Source organism: Saccopteryx bilineata, chromosome 9 (genome assembly GCF_036850765.1).
Source record: "Saccopteryx bilineata isolate mSacBil1 chromosome 9, mSacBil1_pri_phased_curated, whole genome shotgun sequence".
Taxonomy (NCBI): Eukaryota; Metazoa; Chordata; class Mammalia; order Chiroptera; family Emballonuridae; genus Saccopteryx; species Saccopteryx bilineata.
Window position 1 is genome coordinate 27,721,753 of NC_089498.1, and position 19,722 is coordinate 27,741,474.

The 19,722-nt window shown below is 42.4% G+C and overlaps 1 protein-coding gene across 5 annotated transcripts in view; it reads left to right on the forward strand.

Moving 5' to 3' along the window:
* The window catches only part of WWOX (WW domain containing oxidoreductase), a 1,016,165-nt gene that overhangs the window by 40,147 nt on the left and 956,296 nt on the right, over positions 1-19,722 (forward strand). For all 5 annotated transcript variants that reach the window (XM_066242858.1, XM_066242857.1, XM_066242856.1 and 2 more), the window contains exon 5: positions 16,480-16,586. In XM_066242858.1, coding sequence (XP_066098955.1) covers positions 16,480-16,586 — 107 coding nt within the window. The remainder of the gene's footprint in view (positions 1-16,479; positions 16,587-19,722) is intronic.

Below are 19,722 nucleotides of genomic sequence, written 5' to 3' on the forward strand. Positions count from 1 at the left end.
ACTCAGTCTCTGATGCAGCAGGTCTAGGGCAGGCCCCGAGAATGTGCATTTCTGACCAGTTCTCAGGGGATGCTGTCACTGTTTGAGTAGCAAGGAGCTAGATCTCTCTTTCATTCGCAGATATATTTTTCTCAATTTGCTTGAGAGACATTCCAAGGAGAAGTTGGCTTTCCAACAGAAGTCTCATCTACAGTACCTCAGTGACCTGCTCCTTGGAGGGATGACATAACTACATGCATTTTACTTCCTGTGCTTGAGGAGCTTCGGGGACGTTGCTTTTTCTCCCTTCAGACCAAGCTGATCTGGTCTGAAGCACCAGTGTATTAGCCTGCTCGGGCTACCATAAAAAAACCACCGCTGGGCAGTCGAAACAACAGAAAATTTTTTCTTACAGTTTTGGAGGCTGGGAATCCAAGATCAAGGTGTCAGCAGGGTTGACTTCTCCCCAGGCCCCTCTCTTTGCCTTGCAGACGCCCCCTTCTCGCTGCGTGCTCCCATGGTCTTTCACTTGTGTGCACTTATCCCCAGGGTCTTTCTTCTTATAAGGACATGAGACACATTGGATTTGGATCCTGTGCTTACGACCTGATTTAACCTTTTTTTTTTTTAATTAAAATTTTATTTTTCAATTACAGTTTACGTTCAGTATTATTTTGTGTTAGTTTCAGGTGTATAGCACAATGGTTAAGCAATCATATATTTTACAAAGTGTTCCCCCCTGATATTTCCAGTACCCACCTGGCACCATACATAATTACTACCATATTATTGACTATATTCCCTGTGCTGTACTTTACATCCCCGTGACTATTTTGTAACTACCAGTTTGTTCTTCTCAATCCCTTCACCTTTTGCACCCAGCCCCCCAACCTTCGTCCTCCCTGGCAACCATCAGTCTGTTCTCCGTGTAGATGAGCCTGTTCCTGTTTTGTTTGTTTGTTTTCATTTATCCTTGATCACCGCCTTAAAGATTCCATCTTCAAAACAGTCATATCAGGGGTTATAGGATTCAGTATAAAAGTAAGAGGACACAACTCAGTCCATAACAACCAGTATGGCTCCTAGTATGCTTTTCCTCTAAGAAATTTCTTAGATTTTGGCCTGACCTGTGGTGGCGCAGTGGATAAAGCGTCGACCTGGAATGCTGAGGTCGCCAGTTAAAAACCCTGGGCTTGCCTGGTCAAGGCACATATGGGAGTTGATGCTTCCTGCTCCCCCTCCCCTCTCTCTCTCTCTCTGTGTGTCTCTGTCTCTCTCTCTCTGTTTCTCCTCTCTAAAATGAATAAGTACTGATAAAAAAATTTTAAAAATTCTTAGATTTCACACTTATTTCCTTTTCTGTGTCTGTCTTAAAGCACTGAAAGTCTCCTTACCCTAACAGAGCCTTTGAAACATTATGTGCATGAGGGGCAGGCTGCAGGTTTGACCAAATAAAAAAAAAATCTAGTTGAGAATGCCTCCTCAAGCTATCACATGTAGGAAAAAGAATCTCCATTAGAATCTTTTATGGCTGTTCCCCAATTGCATAAACTCCCACTGCTGTTTGCTGAGACCCGTCCAGGCGCACAGTTTGAACCCAAGCTCTGTGCAAGCTGGAGCCCTCATCAGGGACCCCGCGCCTTCACCTTCACCAGCTCTGAGAGCTCTCTCCCCTCGATGAGTGGAAGTTGAGCCTAATCCCTAATTGGGCGTATTACCTATGTGGGGACTCCTGCTGGGGCTCTCTTGGCCCAGAGGCAGCAGCTGCATGATGAGAGCCAAACACAACTCTACATCTGGCCGAGACTCCAGGAGTCAGGCAACATCAGCCTGGCCCGGAAGGCGTTCTGCACTTCCCTGACATCCATGCCAGGCAGGTGCCTGGTCGCCGCTGACGGTTAGATTACACGTTTCCTGAGAGGTACAGATTTTCAAATTGGTATGTTTCACTAACCCCTTGTGGTGTTCCAAAACAAAACGTTTTCAAAGTAAAAATGGAAATCTTCCTCTCTTCCGCATGCTGAGCAACTCTGATTTTACTTAGGATTTCTTTAGCAAATTGTTGATCCCTTGGGGACCCAGGCGGCGCAGTCCCTGAGTGCTTTGTTGTGCACAGCCTGGCTCAGGGAGGGAGGAAAGGTGGATGCTACTTCTGGAAAGCAGGGTTGCAGGAACCTTCCCCCGGGACTGCTGTGGACTGACTATTGCAGAAACACTCACCAGAAGCAGAAGCTTAGGTCTCTTTTGATGTTGTTGTTGTCTTAGAGTTTTTAGAGAATTGTAGTTACTCAATAAATAATTCTTCAGTTGTGTTGGGAAAAGATGGTTTAGATTCCATTATGGCATCATCTGGGAGGAAGTACCAATACATTCAATGCTGAACTTATTTTTATTAAGAGGCACTTATTTTTATTTTAGATTTTATTTATTCATTTTTAGAGAGAAAGGAGAGAGAGAGAGAGAGAGAGAGAGAGAGGGAGGGAAAGGGGGAGGAGCAGGAAGCATCAACTCCCATATGTGCCTTGACCAGGCAAGCCCAGAGCTTTGAATTGGGGACCTCAGCATTCCAGGTTGACGCTTTATTCACTGCGCCACCACAGGTCAGGCCATGAGCTTATTTTTAAAATATCTGTACGGTACAGATGTTTAATGTGTAGAAAAAAAATAAGGTAGGGTGTTACTTGGTGGGATTTTTGTTAATTATGAATGGAAAACTGTGACATTTAGTTTAAAAATGTTAATTTCCAATTATGCAAAAATCTCATAATTTTGTAATCAGTGCTGTGTGTCCTTATCACTACACAAATTTGTATTACTCTAATGAGTATGAAGCTGAATTTTATTAAAAGTGGTATAAATATTGGAGCCTTCTGTAAATGAAAATCAAGTTTTAGGAGCTTTTCTGTAATCAATGACCCACCCTTTCTTCCTCCCTCTTTTTTTTTTCTTTTCTTCTCATTAGCCCTGCTAACTCAGGTCACAGGTGCACTGCTGTCCCTGTTTGCATATGAAGAAACGGAGGTAGAGCGGTAATTGGCAGAGCTTGGTTTTGAACCCAAGTTTCCAAGTCACAAGCCTGCATTTATTTATAATTTTAATTTTATTGTTTACAATTTTATTTAGTTTTTTTCCTTTTAAATATATTTTTTCAGTTGAATTGATATGGTGTTTGTTTGTGTTTTTAAAAAGCAAAGTGGGCCCTGGCTGGTTAGTTCAGTTGGTTCAAGCCCTGGTCAGGGCACACACAGGGAGCAATTTAAAAAATGCACAACTGAGTGGAACAACAAATAAATACTTCTCTTCCTCTTCTCTCTCTGTCTCTAAAAAAGAAAATAAATAAATAAATATCAATAAAAAGTAAGCCCTGGCTGGATAGCGCGGTTGGTTGGAGTGTTGCTCTGGAGTACAAAGGTTGCTGGTTTGATTCCCCAGTTAGGGCACATGAAGGAGCGGCTGAATGTTCCTGTCTCTCAAGAAAACAAAAAAGAGAAAGAAAATATCAGAGTGACAATGGAAATATAGACAGCCAAACCACTGTTAGCCTTCATTAAACTTAAAGGGGTTATAATAAATATATCACGTAAGAGGTTGACTTGGTTATATTGATTATCAGCTATGCATTTTTCCTAATGAATACAAGTTAAGGCTTATCCTTTTAATCAGGTGTTTTGCGTTAAACTCAGTGTGCTTGAAAGTGCATTCCATTTCTTCTCCTTGTTTGTACATGTTGAGCACATCTTTCACTTCATTTGTTGTCACTTCCTAACCCTTCTCGATTACCGGTTTTCTTACTGAATAGGAACAGAGTTGTAGGAGTCATGATTTTAGGACAGGACCTAACGGGAGCCGCAATGTTAATGGGCGCTCCCTCGCGAATAGCTTCCGTGGCCACATTTAAGCCGTACTTCCGAGAAATCGCATCTGAAAAAGCAGAAAGTGATGGAGAATGAGAAGTTAATCTGGATACTTGAAAAGTGAGCCTCAGAAAAGTGCCAAATTTTCCCAGGCTGGTGTTTTGAGTACCTCCACAGGACTTTGGGAGCAGAGAGAACTTAATCTTTTTAAGAGGCGAGATAATATACCACTTTATAAAAAGGTGAAAGCCAAAGAGGGAGAGGCTTGAAGTAGAAAAGTAGTTATGTTGCCAACATTGACAGCGCAGCACGGAGCAGGCTTTTCAGTTCTGGGAGCTCCCAATGGAATGAAGAAGGGCTTTTATTTATTTATTTTTTTAAATATATTTTTTATTATAAACAGTTCCTTCCTAAGCACTCCATAATTGACAGGAGTGGAAAATACGTTGGGAGACAAGTCCCACTGGTAGTTAAGAAGGTAAAGAAAGGGGTCTCTCTCGTTTTGGACGAGAGCGGGAGCAGGCCCTTCACGGCTGCCCTGTTTGCTCTAAATCAAAGAACCCCATCTCGAGCAGAGGGCCAGGCCGCGGAGGCCCGCGGTCCTGAAAGGAAGTCCCGGCCCAGCTGTGAAAACAATGGGCGGCTCAGTAATATAATGCGAGCATGCCTGCAGGTTCCGAGTGGGTTCTCTCCTCCTGGCGGAGTGGCCGTAAATTAATCCATCAAAGTGAAAAAGGCCTAACTTTGGGGTTAATCTTTCCACTTCTAAAAACCAGAAACACCTCGGTTCTCTTAGAAGGTACTGCTGTGAGTGCAGTATTACGAGAAGTGACGCCGTGTGCGTGCCTGTGAGTGAGATTCCTTGGTTACAAAGGCTTGCTCTCCGAAGAACATCAGTGTGAGCCAAACAGCGTGTGCTGGGTTTGAAATGATAGAACCATTGTATTCTTTCCTTTTTTAATGCCAGCAAGGGACAGAAGCTGCATCTTGTTGAGAGCCCATAAAAGACATAGTGGTTTCTATGTCCAATCAGCTGGATTTGAAAATATTTTTTACCAAGAAGGTTTTGTTTTTATTTCTTCTCTTTCATCCTGTTTTAATTTTTCTACCTAAAGCTCTGGGCCAAGTTTATAAAAAGTGCCGTGTACATTTTGTTTAAACATCCAATGTGGCATTCCTTTCTTTTTAATTCAGTGGAGGGGGAGTGGCTCTTTATCTTTGACTTGAATAAAGACAGTCTTTTAAAGTTTGGCCCGGAAGCCTTTTAGAAATTAAAGAAAAATTTGAACAGAATTTGTAATGGCTGTGGTGTTAAGATCGTCCCAGTAAGTCCTGTGGAAATAAAATGACTTATTGTTTGAAAGCAGAGAGACAAGGTTCAGTTAAGTTTGGTCTTGGAAGTTATTGACCTTGAAGAATGTGGAGAGAAACCGTTGCTGTGGATTAGTTATCCACACAGAGGGCTGACACAGGGACATGTTTGTAAAAGCAAAGGATGGTGTTACTTCTGAGCTCTGTGATGAAATATTAAATAAGAGAGAAGACAATTTGATAATGTGTCCCAGTTTGGGGATGGATTCCATAAACTAAGTACGCTTCTGTAATCAAGGGGCTGAAGAAGCCTAAATTCTTTGCCTTGACAGATGACACAGTAAAGAAATAGGCATTGGTTGGCTGTTGACATTGAAGCCCGTATATTTGGACCATTTCTATCTCTTTCAGAAGGATGGCTGCTTAGTAGGTTTAGTTTAAATTATACAAATGTGAAAAAATGTAAACACGCCTCATAAGAGTTACAAAAAATGTATATCAAATTCTGTAAGTATCACATTTAACCGATAGAGTTAGTAGACAGCTGGGCTGGTGAGGAGTGTTCCTGGTTGGTTCTTCCTGCCCTGCAGGAGCTCTGAGCTTGTGCCTTTAACCCCACAGGGTGAGTGTGGTGGTTTGGAGGCTGGATAGGGGGTCATGTGCTTTGAACTCAGGCCACACCACTTGGGGATCCTCCTCCTTTTTTGCCTTCTGATCTTGTGGGCCCCCTAACCTCTGGGATTGTTGGTCTTCTCCTATAGGAAATGATGACAATGATACTCCACATGGTTTTTGTGAAGTGTGTCTTAGATGAGATAATGTATTTCATAAAACACCTGGCATAGTGCCCAACACATAATAATGGCCTCTAAGTTACATTCTTTCCAACATCTCTGAAAATCAGGAGGCTCAAAAAAAAATGTATTGTTTGGAATAGAAATAGGTTTCTTTCCATTCTCACTTGCCTTTATTTCTCTGTATTAACATTTATAAAGGCCTATCATTTATCAACTAGGTATCATTCAGTTTTTTGGTTTTTTTGATTTGTAGTTAACTTCTGTAACAGGCATACATGCACGTGTTAAAAACTGAAATAGCACAGAGGTTCTGAAAGGCAAAATAAGTCTTCCTTGCCCGAGTAATCAATGTTAACACGTATTAAGCGCATGCCTTTCCTACCTTTGTGTTTCATACCTACCTGCATGCCGTTCTCCACCTTGATATTTTTCTTCTTGGTTAATGGAACATGTGGACGTTTTCTTGCGTCTCCATCTCATTTCACCTCATTCTTTTAAACTGCAGCACAGTGTCTTGTTCTGTGCTTGCCATGTAATTTATTTCAGCTCCTTGATGGGCATGTAGGTTGATTCCCGGTTTTTGGCTATTGCAAACAATGCTTGTTTAATATTCCTCTCTGTTGTTGTGCATGTGGGGAAGTGTATTTGTAGGATAAATATCTGGGCGTGGACTAGCTGGGTTAAGAGCCTGTCCACGTATGATTTGATGGACATAGCCCAGTTGCCCCGAAAGATGTTGAGCCATTTTGTATTCTGCTCCCCTCCTCCCTCCTGTTAATCTGTGCGGTTGCCTGGTTCCCCCTTACCCTTTCCGACACGGACACTGCTCAGATTAGTTGCCCTTACAGGATCTGTCTTCATCGGGCCTGCCTAGACCCATGTTAATGGCAGTCTTTGGGCCTTTTTCTCACTGTGCCTCTTAACACAGGAGCCTGCACGGTCGCTGGCAGGTCGGATGAGAACTTACTCAACCAGCTTAGTGGCAGCGTGAGCAGGCAGCCTCGGGTCAGTCCTGTCTCTTGAGAGATCCCGGGCAGTCACTTGGAATTTATTATACAGCTTTACAAAACATTACTCTGCCTAAAGCATGTAAATGCAGCCTGGTGATATTTCAAAAAGATATTCCACATGAGCCGACCATTTCCTGCTTCTGTGTTCTCAACTCTTGAATTGGGTTATCTTTCTTTGGTAAATATTTATATTCGAGACCTATTTATGTTTTCAGGAGGATTTAGGAACCTCTGTGTGGTACTTGTTGCTGGCCGTATATAACACATGCATTTACGAGCAGGGCTGGTTATGACTTATTTTCCTCTGGAGAGACCTGTGTAGTTTTATAATTTCTTAAGAGTTGGCAGCTGTGGTTAGCATTCAGTGAGCACAATTTATAATTCTTTGGAACTCAGAACTGTGTAATTGAAATGGGGTGTAAGGTAAATGCGATCATTCAGATAATTAAAATAACTCCAGAAACAGCGGTGTGGGCTATCTGGTTACTTGTGGCATTGACCTTAATGGTTGTGGTGAACGTATGTCCAAATACTTTATCCGAGGGGCCCCAGGAGAGTTAGATTAAATATCATGGCCAATGTCATGCCACCATAATTTCAATTACATTAATCAGATCAGTTTGGAAAGTAGGACCCTTGTACTTACAGGAGATCACATTCTTGAGGCGACTGGTTTAACAACAGAAAACTGGTCCCAAATTTTGAATTGTCCACAAATCTAACTCAAGGTGAAAGACAGTAAGCTTATATTTTTGCTCTATATGTGATAGTGGATCTCCAGGCAGGGAGGTGACTTGTGCTGGAAGATTCTGCAACTTGTTGGTGGGTCCCTAAAAATGCTTCAGTGGTCTGTTCTTGTATGGGGGTCACCATCTCTGTGGCCTTTTAATTGTGTACAGTTACAACTAACATTTGTCTCCAGTGTTTCACAATTATAAATTAATAATAACAACCCATTAGAAATTACGGGTGCTGTAAGTCCCAGCTCCTTTGGGCATCTTAATAAAAATGATAATTAAAACCATAATTTAGAGTAAATGGGGACACTGCCCGAGTAAATCTACCATATGGAGAAAATTAAAAAAAACTCAAACCAGAGGAACCTTCCTGGCATTGGGAAAAAAAATCGCCTTGTTCTTAGCATCTAGTTCAGTGGCAGCGTTGTCAGTAATTGCTGGGACTGGGCTCCCAGCCTGATGTCCTTTGTGCCTGAGGAACTGGTGACCCCATCCTGGTCCGTCCAACCTAACAGTGATATTCACTGGGTGTGGCTGCTGTTCCATCTCCCTCCACTACCACACGCCCGCCTCCTCCGTCCTTGTATTCCTTGTCTGGGTAAACCGATTGCTAACCTCACCCGTGGCCCACTGGCCTGCTTGGAGACCTTGGGTACTCTCTCAGATGTAGACTTGGGAAGTCATCAGACTTTGTAGACTTTTGCTTCCCAAGCAGTTTCCTTAGCTGTTCCACACAAAAGGTACCTCATCTCCTCCTGGCTGGTCACAAGGCTGCAGTATCTTCAGCGAGTCCATTTCTACTTGACCACCAGCAGTATCTTTTCTTTTTTTTTTTCCTTTTTTTTTGCGTGCGCGCGAGATAGGGACAGTCAGGGACAGACAGACAAGAAGGGAGAGAGGTGAAAAGCATCAAATCATAGTTGTGGCATCTTCGTTATTCATTGGTTGCTTTCTTATATGTGCCTTGACTGGGGGGCTCCAGCTGAGCCTGTTACCCCTTACTCAAGCCAGTGACCTTTGGGCTTCAAGCCAGCAACCTTTGGGATCAAGTCAGCAATCATGGGGTCATGTCTGTGAACCCACGCCTAAGCTGTCGACCCCACACTCAAGCTGGTAAGCCCGCCACCAGCAGTATCTTAAATAGATAAAATAATAATCATTTGTAGTGCTACTCCCTGTCCAAGTTCTTTCACCTGCTCCCTGCCACATGTAAAAGAGCCCTGCCATTTTAGCTTGCTGTCCAGGGTTTCACCTCCTGTTGTGTTTCCTGTCCCTCATTCACACGGGGCCCCTCGCCCACCGTTGACCTTGTTTTGCCATGCACCCTGTCTTTATTGCTTGTCCGGTTCATGTCTACGTCCTTCAGCCCCAGTGTAGTTCTGGGTGCAGACTTCCTGCAGTCACGGGATGACACTTGGGAAATGGCAAGAAGGAGGTTCAAGGAGCTTGCACCATACACCTCATTCCGCAGGTCCTCGAGCCCTCTCCCTTGCACTGCTCCGTGCAAGCTGAGTGCTGCTGCCGGGTCCCCCAGGGCCTAGCTAGCATCCTCATCTTCCTGACACGGCTTAAACTCGCAAGCAGGTCAGGATGAAACCGTCTTTGAGATTCGGCAGTTTGGATGTGAACGTTCTGATTGAGGCTGTATTGTGGTAAGGCCTGAGCCCTGATCTCCAGAAGGAGTCTTCCCCAGATAGCTGCATCTGAGCATTAGAGGCCTACAGTGGCCTGGCAGGAATGTCAGCGGCGTGGGCGGTGACTGTGGCCGGTGACTGTGGCCGTCAGGACGGCGCAAACCCCACCTCCGGCCTGTAAGCAGCAGTGGGGTCTGGGGGCCCGGGCTGGTCAGCTTTTCCAGAGAGGCTGGATATCTACTATTAGATATGTAATCTCCCTGGATTTTTTTTTTTAAATGCTGACAACTAATTCATATTAGGAAGGAAGGAAGGAAAGAAGGAAAGAAGGAAAGAAGGAAGAGAGGGAGGAAGGAGGTAAACAAAGGATAGACCAAACAAAACAGGTCCCGTGGGCTTTATTTTATCCTGTGATCCCCAATCTAGAGAATGAAAACCAGTGTCAGATAAGCAGGTATTTAAATTTTTCTGGGGGCGGGGATGTTTTCCCTTTCATGGTACTTCAATATGCGTATGCAACGCTAAAACCCCAAGACAGGGAGATCTCAGACCTTCATGGCTGCTTAATTTTCCACCCGGATCAGATGTAACAAGTGCTGGAAAACTGATGCCGCCCGTTGTTTTAAAATGTGTTCCCTTATTTTCTTTATATTATTAGCATTAAATATTCTTCTGGACGCACTCTTGCCACCTCCGTGCAGTTAAGCTGGTTCAATTTAAACATTGTCATAAAGTTAATTTTTTATAAGATGAATCAGGTTATTAAATTTAGTAAACCATTGCCTTCATTATTTTGCACAAACTTTGGCACCGGGCAGAATTGGCTTAGCAGTACTACATTTAGCTAATTAAGCTGGTCATCGCTGTGGTGTTCCGGGAGGGAGGGATGCTATTCTCTTGGGCTTTTTCAGGACTTTTGCAGTAGGTGGCATTATGAAATTTCTTTTTCTTTCTTTCTTTTCTTCTTCTTCTTCTTTTTTTTTTATATATAAAACTCCACACTCCAGAGATATGGTTTACTATAAAAAATGTTATGGTCCTTGCTGTTAAGGACCATCATCTTCTGAAATATCCATGCTTTGTTTCTGCTCCAAAGGCAACTGTAAAGCAGAAAGAAACAGAGTTGTCAGTTGTAGCTTTTCAGAACAGACTAGCAACCTATAAGGCATTGCTTAGAGAAAGGAAGATGGAAGAGCCACGATGTAGTTTCCAGCGACACAGGGACAGCGGGCTTACCCATAAGCACAGTCAGGAATCATCTGAAGGACAGCGGGTGCGAACATGTGCCTGCAGCCTGTTGCTGCCATCACGTCTGATGTGCTTAAAAGTCCTTTGCTGGAGGTCATTTTGTCAAGTGACCGAACAGGTTTGTTTGGGGAAAGGCATTTTGATAGAAAAAGGGCATGATTTCCCCACACAGATTTCAGGGTAGTGTCATCCGCCACTGCAGTGAACAGTTTCTTTACAGGATGTTAATATTTACTCCTTAGAAAGGAAGTTAGAGACTAATCAGAATAGTTTGAAACAATTTGGACTGTTTTAAAATAGTCCCAGATTGTAGCTTATTAACCTGTAGGAACCATTCATTCCTTTGATATTTATTGAATGCCACCAAGTGTGAGTCCAATGGGATACAGAGATGAAGGAGGCAAAGATTCTAAGGCCTTTGCAGTTAACCTGTGAATTAGATAAAAAAAAAAGCCCCACCTCGCCCTGCATTCTACCAATGCTCTCTCGATCCGTGAGAAATATGGCTGCTAAAGAACGACTAAGCATTGTGACCCCTTTGTGCCTCCACTCCCCTGAATCATTTATTTTTCTTTTTATACTCAGATAGACATGTGAAGAAATATATTTCTGATGGTTGCTCTGAGCTGGAAATCTCATAGGGACACAGAGCCCAGAGCCCATCACTTTCAGTGAGATCTGGGTGTGTAAAGTCCTGGGGTTGCAAGCGAAGTCGCTTTTGGCCACGTCATGAAATGCTAGCATTTCATTACCCTGATTGATGCAGCCCATCCGTCAGCAAGATTATGTCCCAACCCCTGCTCCCATTCAGTTTCGGAATGGGGCCGGGGGGTTAGAGAACCTGGCCTTTTCCCTCTCTCTGTTTTCCCAAATGATATGGGTTCATTTTGCTCACCGGTGATAAGGGGTGAAATTGGTATCACTGGATCAAGATCAGCAAATTTCAGTTCCTGTCATCTCACCTCCCGGCTTGAAGATAGGGCTTCAAGCACCTGTACTATGTATATCAAAGAGGAGGCAAATCATTCAGGTTTGAAATCCTCTGTGCATTATTGTAACATCCGACTCAGGCATAGATTATACTTAGAGAATGACAAGTGAAAACCTTGGGATATGGAACTTGGCGTAATCTGCCAAATAACCCAGGTTATCTCACAGTGAAGTTTAAGTATGTTCCAGTATTTAGACAAATGGCACGGTGAGTCTTATAGCCGATCTCTTCCTTTCTTTCTTTTTAAACTTATTTATTTTTATTTAGAAATTAGATTTAATGGGGTGACACTGGCCCGTAGGAACACAGAGGCTTCAGGTGTGCATCTCCGTAGCATGTGCACTATTCATTGCTCTGTCTGCCCTTCCCCCAAAGTCAAACTGCTTTTGGTCACCGTATATTTGGCCCCCTTTAGTCTCCTCCCCCCAGCCCCCTTCTCTTTAAATTATGGTCACAATATAGATATATGGAAGGGATATGAATGAATGCACTTTGCTAGACTCTCATGGCAATATCAGTAAGATAACGACACTCTTAGCATTATTCACAGATATTAGCATTATTTTGGAAACAATAATCCATGGTCACTGGACATGACTCTGGCTGAGTTGCATTGCTGCCTTTGCTAGTAGAATTGATTTCTTTGTGTTTGTAGTTTGCTCTATGGTCTTCCATATAGCTTACAAGACTCTGTATTTTACTCTTCAGAGCAGTAGCATAGTGTTCAGGCTCTGGAGTTAGACTGCCCCCATCTTCCTCTCTCCTTCTCTCTCCTCTTCTCCTTACAACTCAGTGATGTATACAAGTTCTGGTTGTTCCACATCCTCGGCAACATTTGGTGTGTTCATTTTTTTTTGTTTGTTTGTTTGTTTTTTTTCTGAAGCTGGAAACAGGGAGAGACAGTCAGACAGACTCCCGCATGCGCCCGACCGGGATCCACCTGGCACGCCCACCAGGGGCGACGCTCTGCCCACCAGAGGGCGACCAGAGCCACTCTAGCGCCTGGGGCAGAGGCCAAGGAGCCATCCCCAGCGCCCAGGCCATCTTTGCTCCAATGGAGCCTTGGCTGCGGGAGGGGAAGAGAGAGACAGAGAGGAAGAAGAGGGGGTGGAGAAGCAAATGGGCGCTTCTATGTGCCCTGGCCGGGAATCGAACCCGGGTCCCCCGCACGCCAGGCCAACGCTCTACCGCTGAGCCAACCGGCCACGGCCTGTTCATTTGTTTTTTAAATTAGCCATTGTAATAGTAGGTATATAGTAGATTCTCATTGTATCTTTAACTTGCATTTCCCTATTAACTAATGAGTTTAAGCCTTATAAAATAGTCGTTTTTTGGCCCTAGCTAGTTGGGTCAGTGGTAGAGTGTCGGCCTGGTGTGTGGAAATCCCAGGTTCGATTCCCTGTCAGGGCACACAGGAGAAGCGCCCATCTGCTTTTCCGCCCTTCCCCCCTCCTTCTTCTCTATCTGTCTCTTCTCCTCCCGCAGCCACAGCTCCTTTGGAGCAAAGTTGGCCTGGGCGCTGAGGATGGCTCCATGGCCTCTGCCTCAGGTGTTAGAATGGCTCCAGTCACAACAGAGCAACTCCCCAGATGGGCAGAGCATTGCCCCCTGGTGGGCATGCCAGGTGGATCCCAGTAGGCGCATGCAGGAGTCTGTCTGACTCCCCCCCCCCCCAGCTTCTAACTTCGGGGAGGAAAAAAGTCGTTTTTCTTATTTTTCTATCCTGTAGAAGAGTTTATGTAAGATTGGTGGTTTTATTTTGTTAAATATTTGGTAGGCTTTACCTTTCAAGACATATGGATCTAAAGTTTTTATTCTGAGAATTTAAGAAAAGTATATAGAAATTTTTAGTTTTTCTCTTTCTTCTTGCAGCAATTTTGAAATAGTGTCTTTCTGGGGCTTTGTCTTTTTCATCTTTATCTTAAATATACTGGCGTAAAGTTGTCCACCATATCTTAAGATTTTGGTATTTGTAGGCTCTGTAGTGGTGTCCTTTCATTCATCCCAGATGCTGGTCATTTGTGTGGTCTCCATGCATGGGCATGGGCTTCAGCACACTCGTTCTCTAAATCTTGCTGGCTTCTTAGCAATCATTTTAGTCTTTTCAAGAAGATGACTTTTGGCTTGTTTCTCTGCATTTTGTGTTTGCTTTATCTTTCTTAGTTTTTCCTTTTATTACCTCCCTTCTGTTTTCTTTAGGTTAAATTAGCTGCTTTAAAGATTTTCTAACTTAATGGACACAACTCATCTTCTGTTTTAATATACGTGTTTAATGCTGTAGATTGTCTCTTTATCCATGGTTTTAGCTAAGTTCTATAAGTCAGTTTAAAATATTTTCTAATTTTCACTACAATTTTTTTTTTGAGTCACAGTTTTCTTATTTAATTAACATATTGCTTAGTTTCCAAATGAGGGGATTTTCTAGGATCTTGTTATTGATTTCTAATTTTATTCTATTTTGGTCCAAGATTATACTTTCCAGTTTAAATCTTTTGAAATTTGTTGAGACTTGCTTTTGGCCCTGAACACTGTCAATTTTGGTGAAAATTCTTTAAGTAGTTGAGTGTATCTTATGCTCTCCTGTTCAGTGGTTAGTATATTCACTGACTTCCAGTTTATCAATTGTGTTGTTCAATATTTTATATACTATGTATAAGATCCTATTCTGATTAGCCTTATTTGCTCATCATAGCTAGTCTGTGGCAAAAGTATTATCATTAACTTTATTTTGTTTTATTTATTTTATTCACATTCTTCCACCCACCCCCAATATCAGCTTCTTTGTATCTATATGTCTGTTTCTGTTTTGTTCATTTATTTGTTTTGTGCTGATTGCAGTTTTTTTTGTTTTTTGGGGTTTTTTTTGTATTTTTTTGAAGCTGGAAACGGGGAGAGACAGTCAGACAGACTCCCGCATGCGCCCGACCGGGATCCACCTGGCACGCCCACCAGGGGCGACGCTCTGCCCACCAGGGGGCGATGCTCTGCCCCTCCGGGGCGTCGCTCTGCCGCGACCAGAGCCACTCTAGCGCCTGGGGCAGAGGCCACAGAGCCATCCCCAGCGCCCGAGCCATCTTTGCTCCAATGGAGCCTTGGCTGCGGGAGGGGAAGAGAGAGACAGAGAGGAAGGAGGTAGGGGTGGAGAAGCAAATGGGCGCTTCTCCTATGTGCCCTGGCCGGGAATTGAACCCGGGTCCCCCCGCACGCCAGGCCGACGCTCTACCGCTGAGCCAACCGGCCAGGGGATTGCAGTTTTTAGTTCATTTATATTTAATATAATTCTAGACATATTTGGGGTTAAATATATCATTTTATTATTAGCTTTCTATTTATCCAACTTTCTTTTTATTATTCTACTTTCTCTTTCTATTAGCTTGTTAAATTTGTATATTTTTCTTAGTGGTTATCGTAGAGATAGCCACCTGAATCTTTGACTTCTTAAGGTCTAATATAAATTAATACTTGATCACTTTCTGGATAATACAAGAGTCTTAGAACACCTCCTAGATTATGCATTATTATCAGCATAGTAGTTTCTGCTGTGTATTTAAAAATTCACAAACTATTCCCATCGTCGTTTAGATTTTCCCATATATTTATCCTTTATGTTCCTCTTTGCTACTTTATGCATTTTTAAATTTCTATCTACGGTCATTTTCCTTCTGCCTGAAGAACATCCTTTAGTATTTCCTCTAGTGTTGATCTATTGATAATATATCCTCTCAGCTTTTATATGTTTAAAATTTTATTCACATTTAATTAATTAACTAATTAATTAATTATTTACAGAGACAGAGAGAGAGTCAGAGAGAGGGATAGATAGGGACAGACAGACAGGAACGGAGAGAGATGAGAAGCATCAATTATCAGTTTTTCGGTGTGGCACCTTAGTTGTTCATTGATTGCTTTCTCATATGTGCCTTGACCATGGGGCTACAGCAGACCGAGTAACCCCTTGCTCAAGCCAGTGACCTTGGGTCCAAGCTGGTGAGCTTTGCTTAAAACCAGATGAGCCCGCACTCAAGCTGGCAACCTTGGGGTCTCGAACCTGGGTCCTCCGCATCCCAGTCCGATGCTCTATCCACTGCACCACCGCCTGGTCAGGCTGTTCACCTTTATTTTTGAAGGATATTTTCATTAGGTTTAGAAGCTACAAATACTGGCTCACTTTTATAGGCCTTTTAGCTTTTCCAGATCTTGGACCAAAAAATTCTCAGTCATCATGTCCCCATGTTGCTTTCACAGAATTGTGTGTGTGTGTGTGTGTGTGTGTGTGTCATTTTGTCCAGCTTTTCTAATTGTTCTCAGTGGGTGTGTTGCTCTAAGGAACTTAGGCTGCCAGTGCTGGAAGCAGAAGTTTTGGAAACTTAGCACAGTGTGGGGCACCTGGTGAAGGACTTAACACATGTCTGCTTTACTTTCCAGGTCTGTTTACTCTTATTAGATGGTAAACTCTTTAAGGGTAGTGCCCATGTCGTAAGTCTTTTTTATTTCTTATTCTTTATGTTTAGTACCATATCTGCTCATAATTGGCAACGGTTAAATGGCCGACTATGCCATGGGCTTTTCTGTGGCTTGGCCTTCACCTCTGAAGTCACTGTGTTCCCTGGGCAGGTTTTCTCAGCCTCTACACTTTTGACATTCTGGGCCAGGTGATTCTTTGTGTGGGGCTTGTCCTGAGCATTGTAGGATATTTGTAGTATCCTTGGCTTTGATCCATTAGATACCTACAGTATGCCATCCCCTGTGGTGGCCACTGAAAATGTCTCTAGGCATTGGCCACTGTCTCCTAGAAGGCAAAATTACCTCTGGTTGAGCACCACTGGGGTAATGTGTGTGGTGTTCAATAAAGGCCATTCATCATGACTCAGTGTGTTGTATTTGTGTTGTCTAATGTTGACTTTTCTTTAAACCACAGGGTTTGAAACTGCCAAGTCTTTTGCCCTCCATGGTGCTCACGTGATCCTGGCCTGTAGGAATATGACAAGAGCCAATGAAGCCGTGACACGCATTTTAGGAGAATGGGTAAGCAAGCACTCAACTATTATTTTTCTTCTTAATTGTCAAATACACATGCCAGGATAAACACATGGAGGTTTTAGTACAGTGCATAAAGTTTATTGCTCTTGGAATAATGCTTTCTTTATTTTTAAAGCTATATTCACTTTGTTTACTTTATGAATGAAAAGGACAAGCAAACCCATTATCGTCCGTGCATTTGTTTATAGTTCATTGTCAATGTCATCTGCTTTATTGGTCAGAGGTTTGAGAATGTTTACTCATTTGGCTCATTTATTAAGAAAAACAAAATGTGGTTAACGCCCCTCAATACAACGAAGAGGTTGTTATGCTTACGGTTTTTAGGTTTAGAAAGGAGCAGACTTTAACCCTGTCTCTGGTTTTTTCCTTTTGGCTTTCTTCTTTTTGTGTTGATGTATCTATGCACAAATATTCACTGAGGGCTTGCAGTGCTCTTGGGGCTGAGAATATAGCATCAAAGAAACCAAAATCCCTACTCTGATGGGTTTACCTTTTAGGTAGAAGGAACAGAACAAAAAGGGATAATTGCTCTCGATATTTAACATAATGTTAGGTTGTTATATATACAGTGAAAGATAATAAAGCAATGCAAGGGACAAGGAGGGACAGTATGGACTCTTTCAGATTAGGTGGTCAGTGGTGAACCTTCCAAAGGTGTGACATTTGACCCGAGACCTGAATGAAGTAAAGAGGCAAGCTGTACCAGTGTCAGGGGAAATACTTTTTAAGCAATGGGAACAGCATGTGCAAAGGCACAGAGGTATAGGATCATGTCTGGAGGACTCTAAGGTCAACAAGGAGGCTAGCTGACTGGAGCCGAATGGAAGGGGAGGCTGGTGCAGAGATGCCCCAAGTATGACATGCAGGGCCTCAGAGACGTTGGTGAAGAAGACATTAGAGGGTTTGAGCCAAGAGTGACATAGTCTGATTCATTTTTAACATGATCACTGGGCTTTGGTGTGAAGTATAGATCCATTCATTTAGTCAGTTGTCATTTGTTTACATATTTATGCAGTCATGGGTGGGATTCAAATAATTTAACAACTGGTTCTTTGCCCTAATGGCCGTTTTAAGTACAAAAGAACAATTTACTGAAAGGTAGTTTATCATTTCATGCATTTAATACTTAAATAAGAACAATAAAAGAGGTACATAAGACTAGGTTATTATAAAAAAGATTTAAAAAATATTAATGAAAAAATATTAAAAAACAATAAAACTGTTACTTAAGATATTTCCAATGACAGCTTGTCACGCCCTGGTTGATAGGCACTATTTCTCTTTACATTGCATGTTTGTTTACTGAAATAACAAATGCGAAGGAATTAAAATATAGTATCTCACCAAAGGTATAATGAGTTTTATGAAATAAATAAATAAATATTACAAGCATAGTTTTGTCAAATCTTGACCTATGGACGGAATGAACATGACCACGGGCACTTAGAATACGCTGTTGCACAGGTGAATGTTAAAAAAGAGCAAGGAATGTAAATTTGTGATTTCCACATTGGGTGGCTGTGCAGGTGCCCACCTTAGACAGAACCCTGATTACAAGTGCCATTTTAACAACCTGTTCGCCAAACTGAACAAAAAAAAATAGGCATCAGTTTTGCCGAACTGGTGCAAACCTGCTGAATCCCACCACCGAATGCAGTATACCACCCTGACAGGTACTGGGGCCTCCTGTTAAGGAAAAATAGATGTTCCCATTGCCTTGGTAGAGCTTTCAGTTTAGAGTGGAGGACAGACTTAACCAAAGAAATATAAACCTCACTGTAACCTTGAAATAATGGTAAGTGGTCCTATGAAATACAGGGTACTCCAACACAGAGCTATGCCAGTGAGCTGGGGGCGAGTCACAGTTCCTGGGAAAGAACTGGTTGAGCTGAGATCTCATGAAAGATGAGGGGAAAAGTAGGAGAAGGGTCCAACCAAGGAGAGGGGGTGGGGGGAGGAGGAAGAGGAGAGAAGACAGTCATGTGGCCAGGAGCCGAGGGGGCTGGATCGTCCTTGCCAAGGCTGTCTTCACTTTCTGAACCCCGTGGAAGATTTCTTGCCATCTGAAGAAATAGACCATGGTTTGTTGAAGAGAACGTCCAGGGTTCTGGGCAGAAAATTTATAGAAGTCAAGAAAAGGAAGATTTGTTTCTGCTTTTTCAAGCAGAATTTCAAATTCAGTATATTTCAGATGAATGCTCGTCTTAATAATCACTGGATTAGTTTGGGGGTTTAAATTAAAAATATAAAACAAGGTCCATTTTTTTCCAATCAGCTTATTAGTATCTTTCTAACTCCAAAGTTAAAAATATAATAACCTCTATTAGGTGGTAGAGTAATTCTTAGAATTGTATAAAGAGAATAAGTGATATTATATAGCATATGGTTTGTATTTCTATACAAAACAAGAAGATATGAAATAAAAAGTGAAAGTTCCTCCCAGTCCTTCTCTTGGAAGGTAAATATTAGTAACCATTTCTTATGTATTCTTCCAGAAAGAGATTGAATATACTTGCTCACACACACACATGTTGTACGTTGATTTTTCATTTGCTTAATATTATAGATCTTTTCTCATCTTCCTCATGTAGATCTGCCTCACTGTTTTTAACTGCTATATAATAGTCCATCATGTGCTATACTGTAATTTATTTAACCAAGCTCCCTTTTGGGAGGACATGGGGTGGTTTCATCGTTCTGCTGTTTCAAGTGATGCTGTCTGAAAGTTCAGTCTCTCTTAACACTTCCATTCAAAACCGGGTCTCAGCTATGGCGCAGTGAGCATTCTTGGTATACACTTTTGTGACTACGCCCTTAGGGCTGAATCTTAGCCGTGGACACGTTGATTCAGGGGCATGTATTTTAAAAATGTGGCTAGCAGTTTCCCAGTTTGTCATCCAGTGTTGTCGTACCAGTTTCTAGCCATGCTGCCAATGCATAAGAGTACCTTGCACCAGAGAGTGTCACACGAGTAACATTTTGCCTGCTGTTTTATTTAAACTAGAAAAATCAAATTCCAGTGGCCCGAGTGATACTGTAATAATCATATTATACAGTAATATTGTTTAAACCCAGGCTTGGAAGATAATGCTAAAATACAATTATATATGCGTTTTAAAAA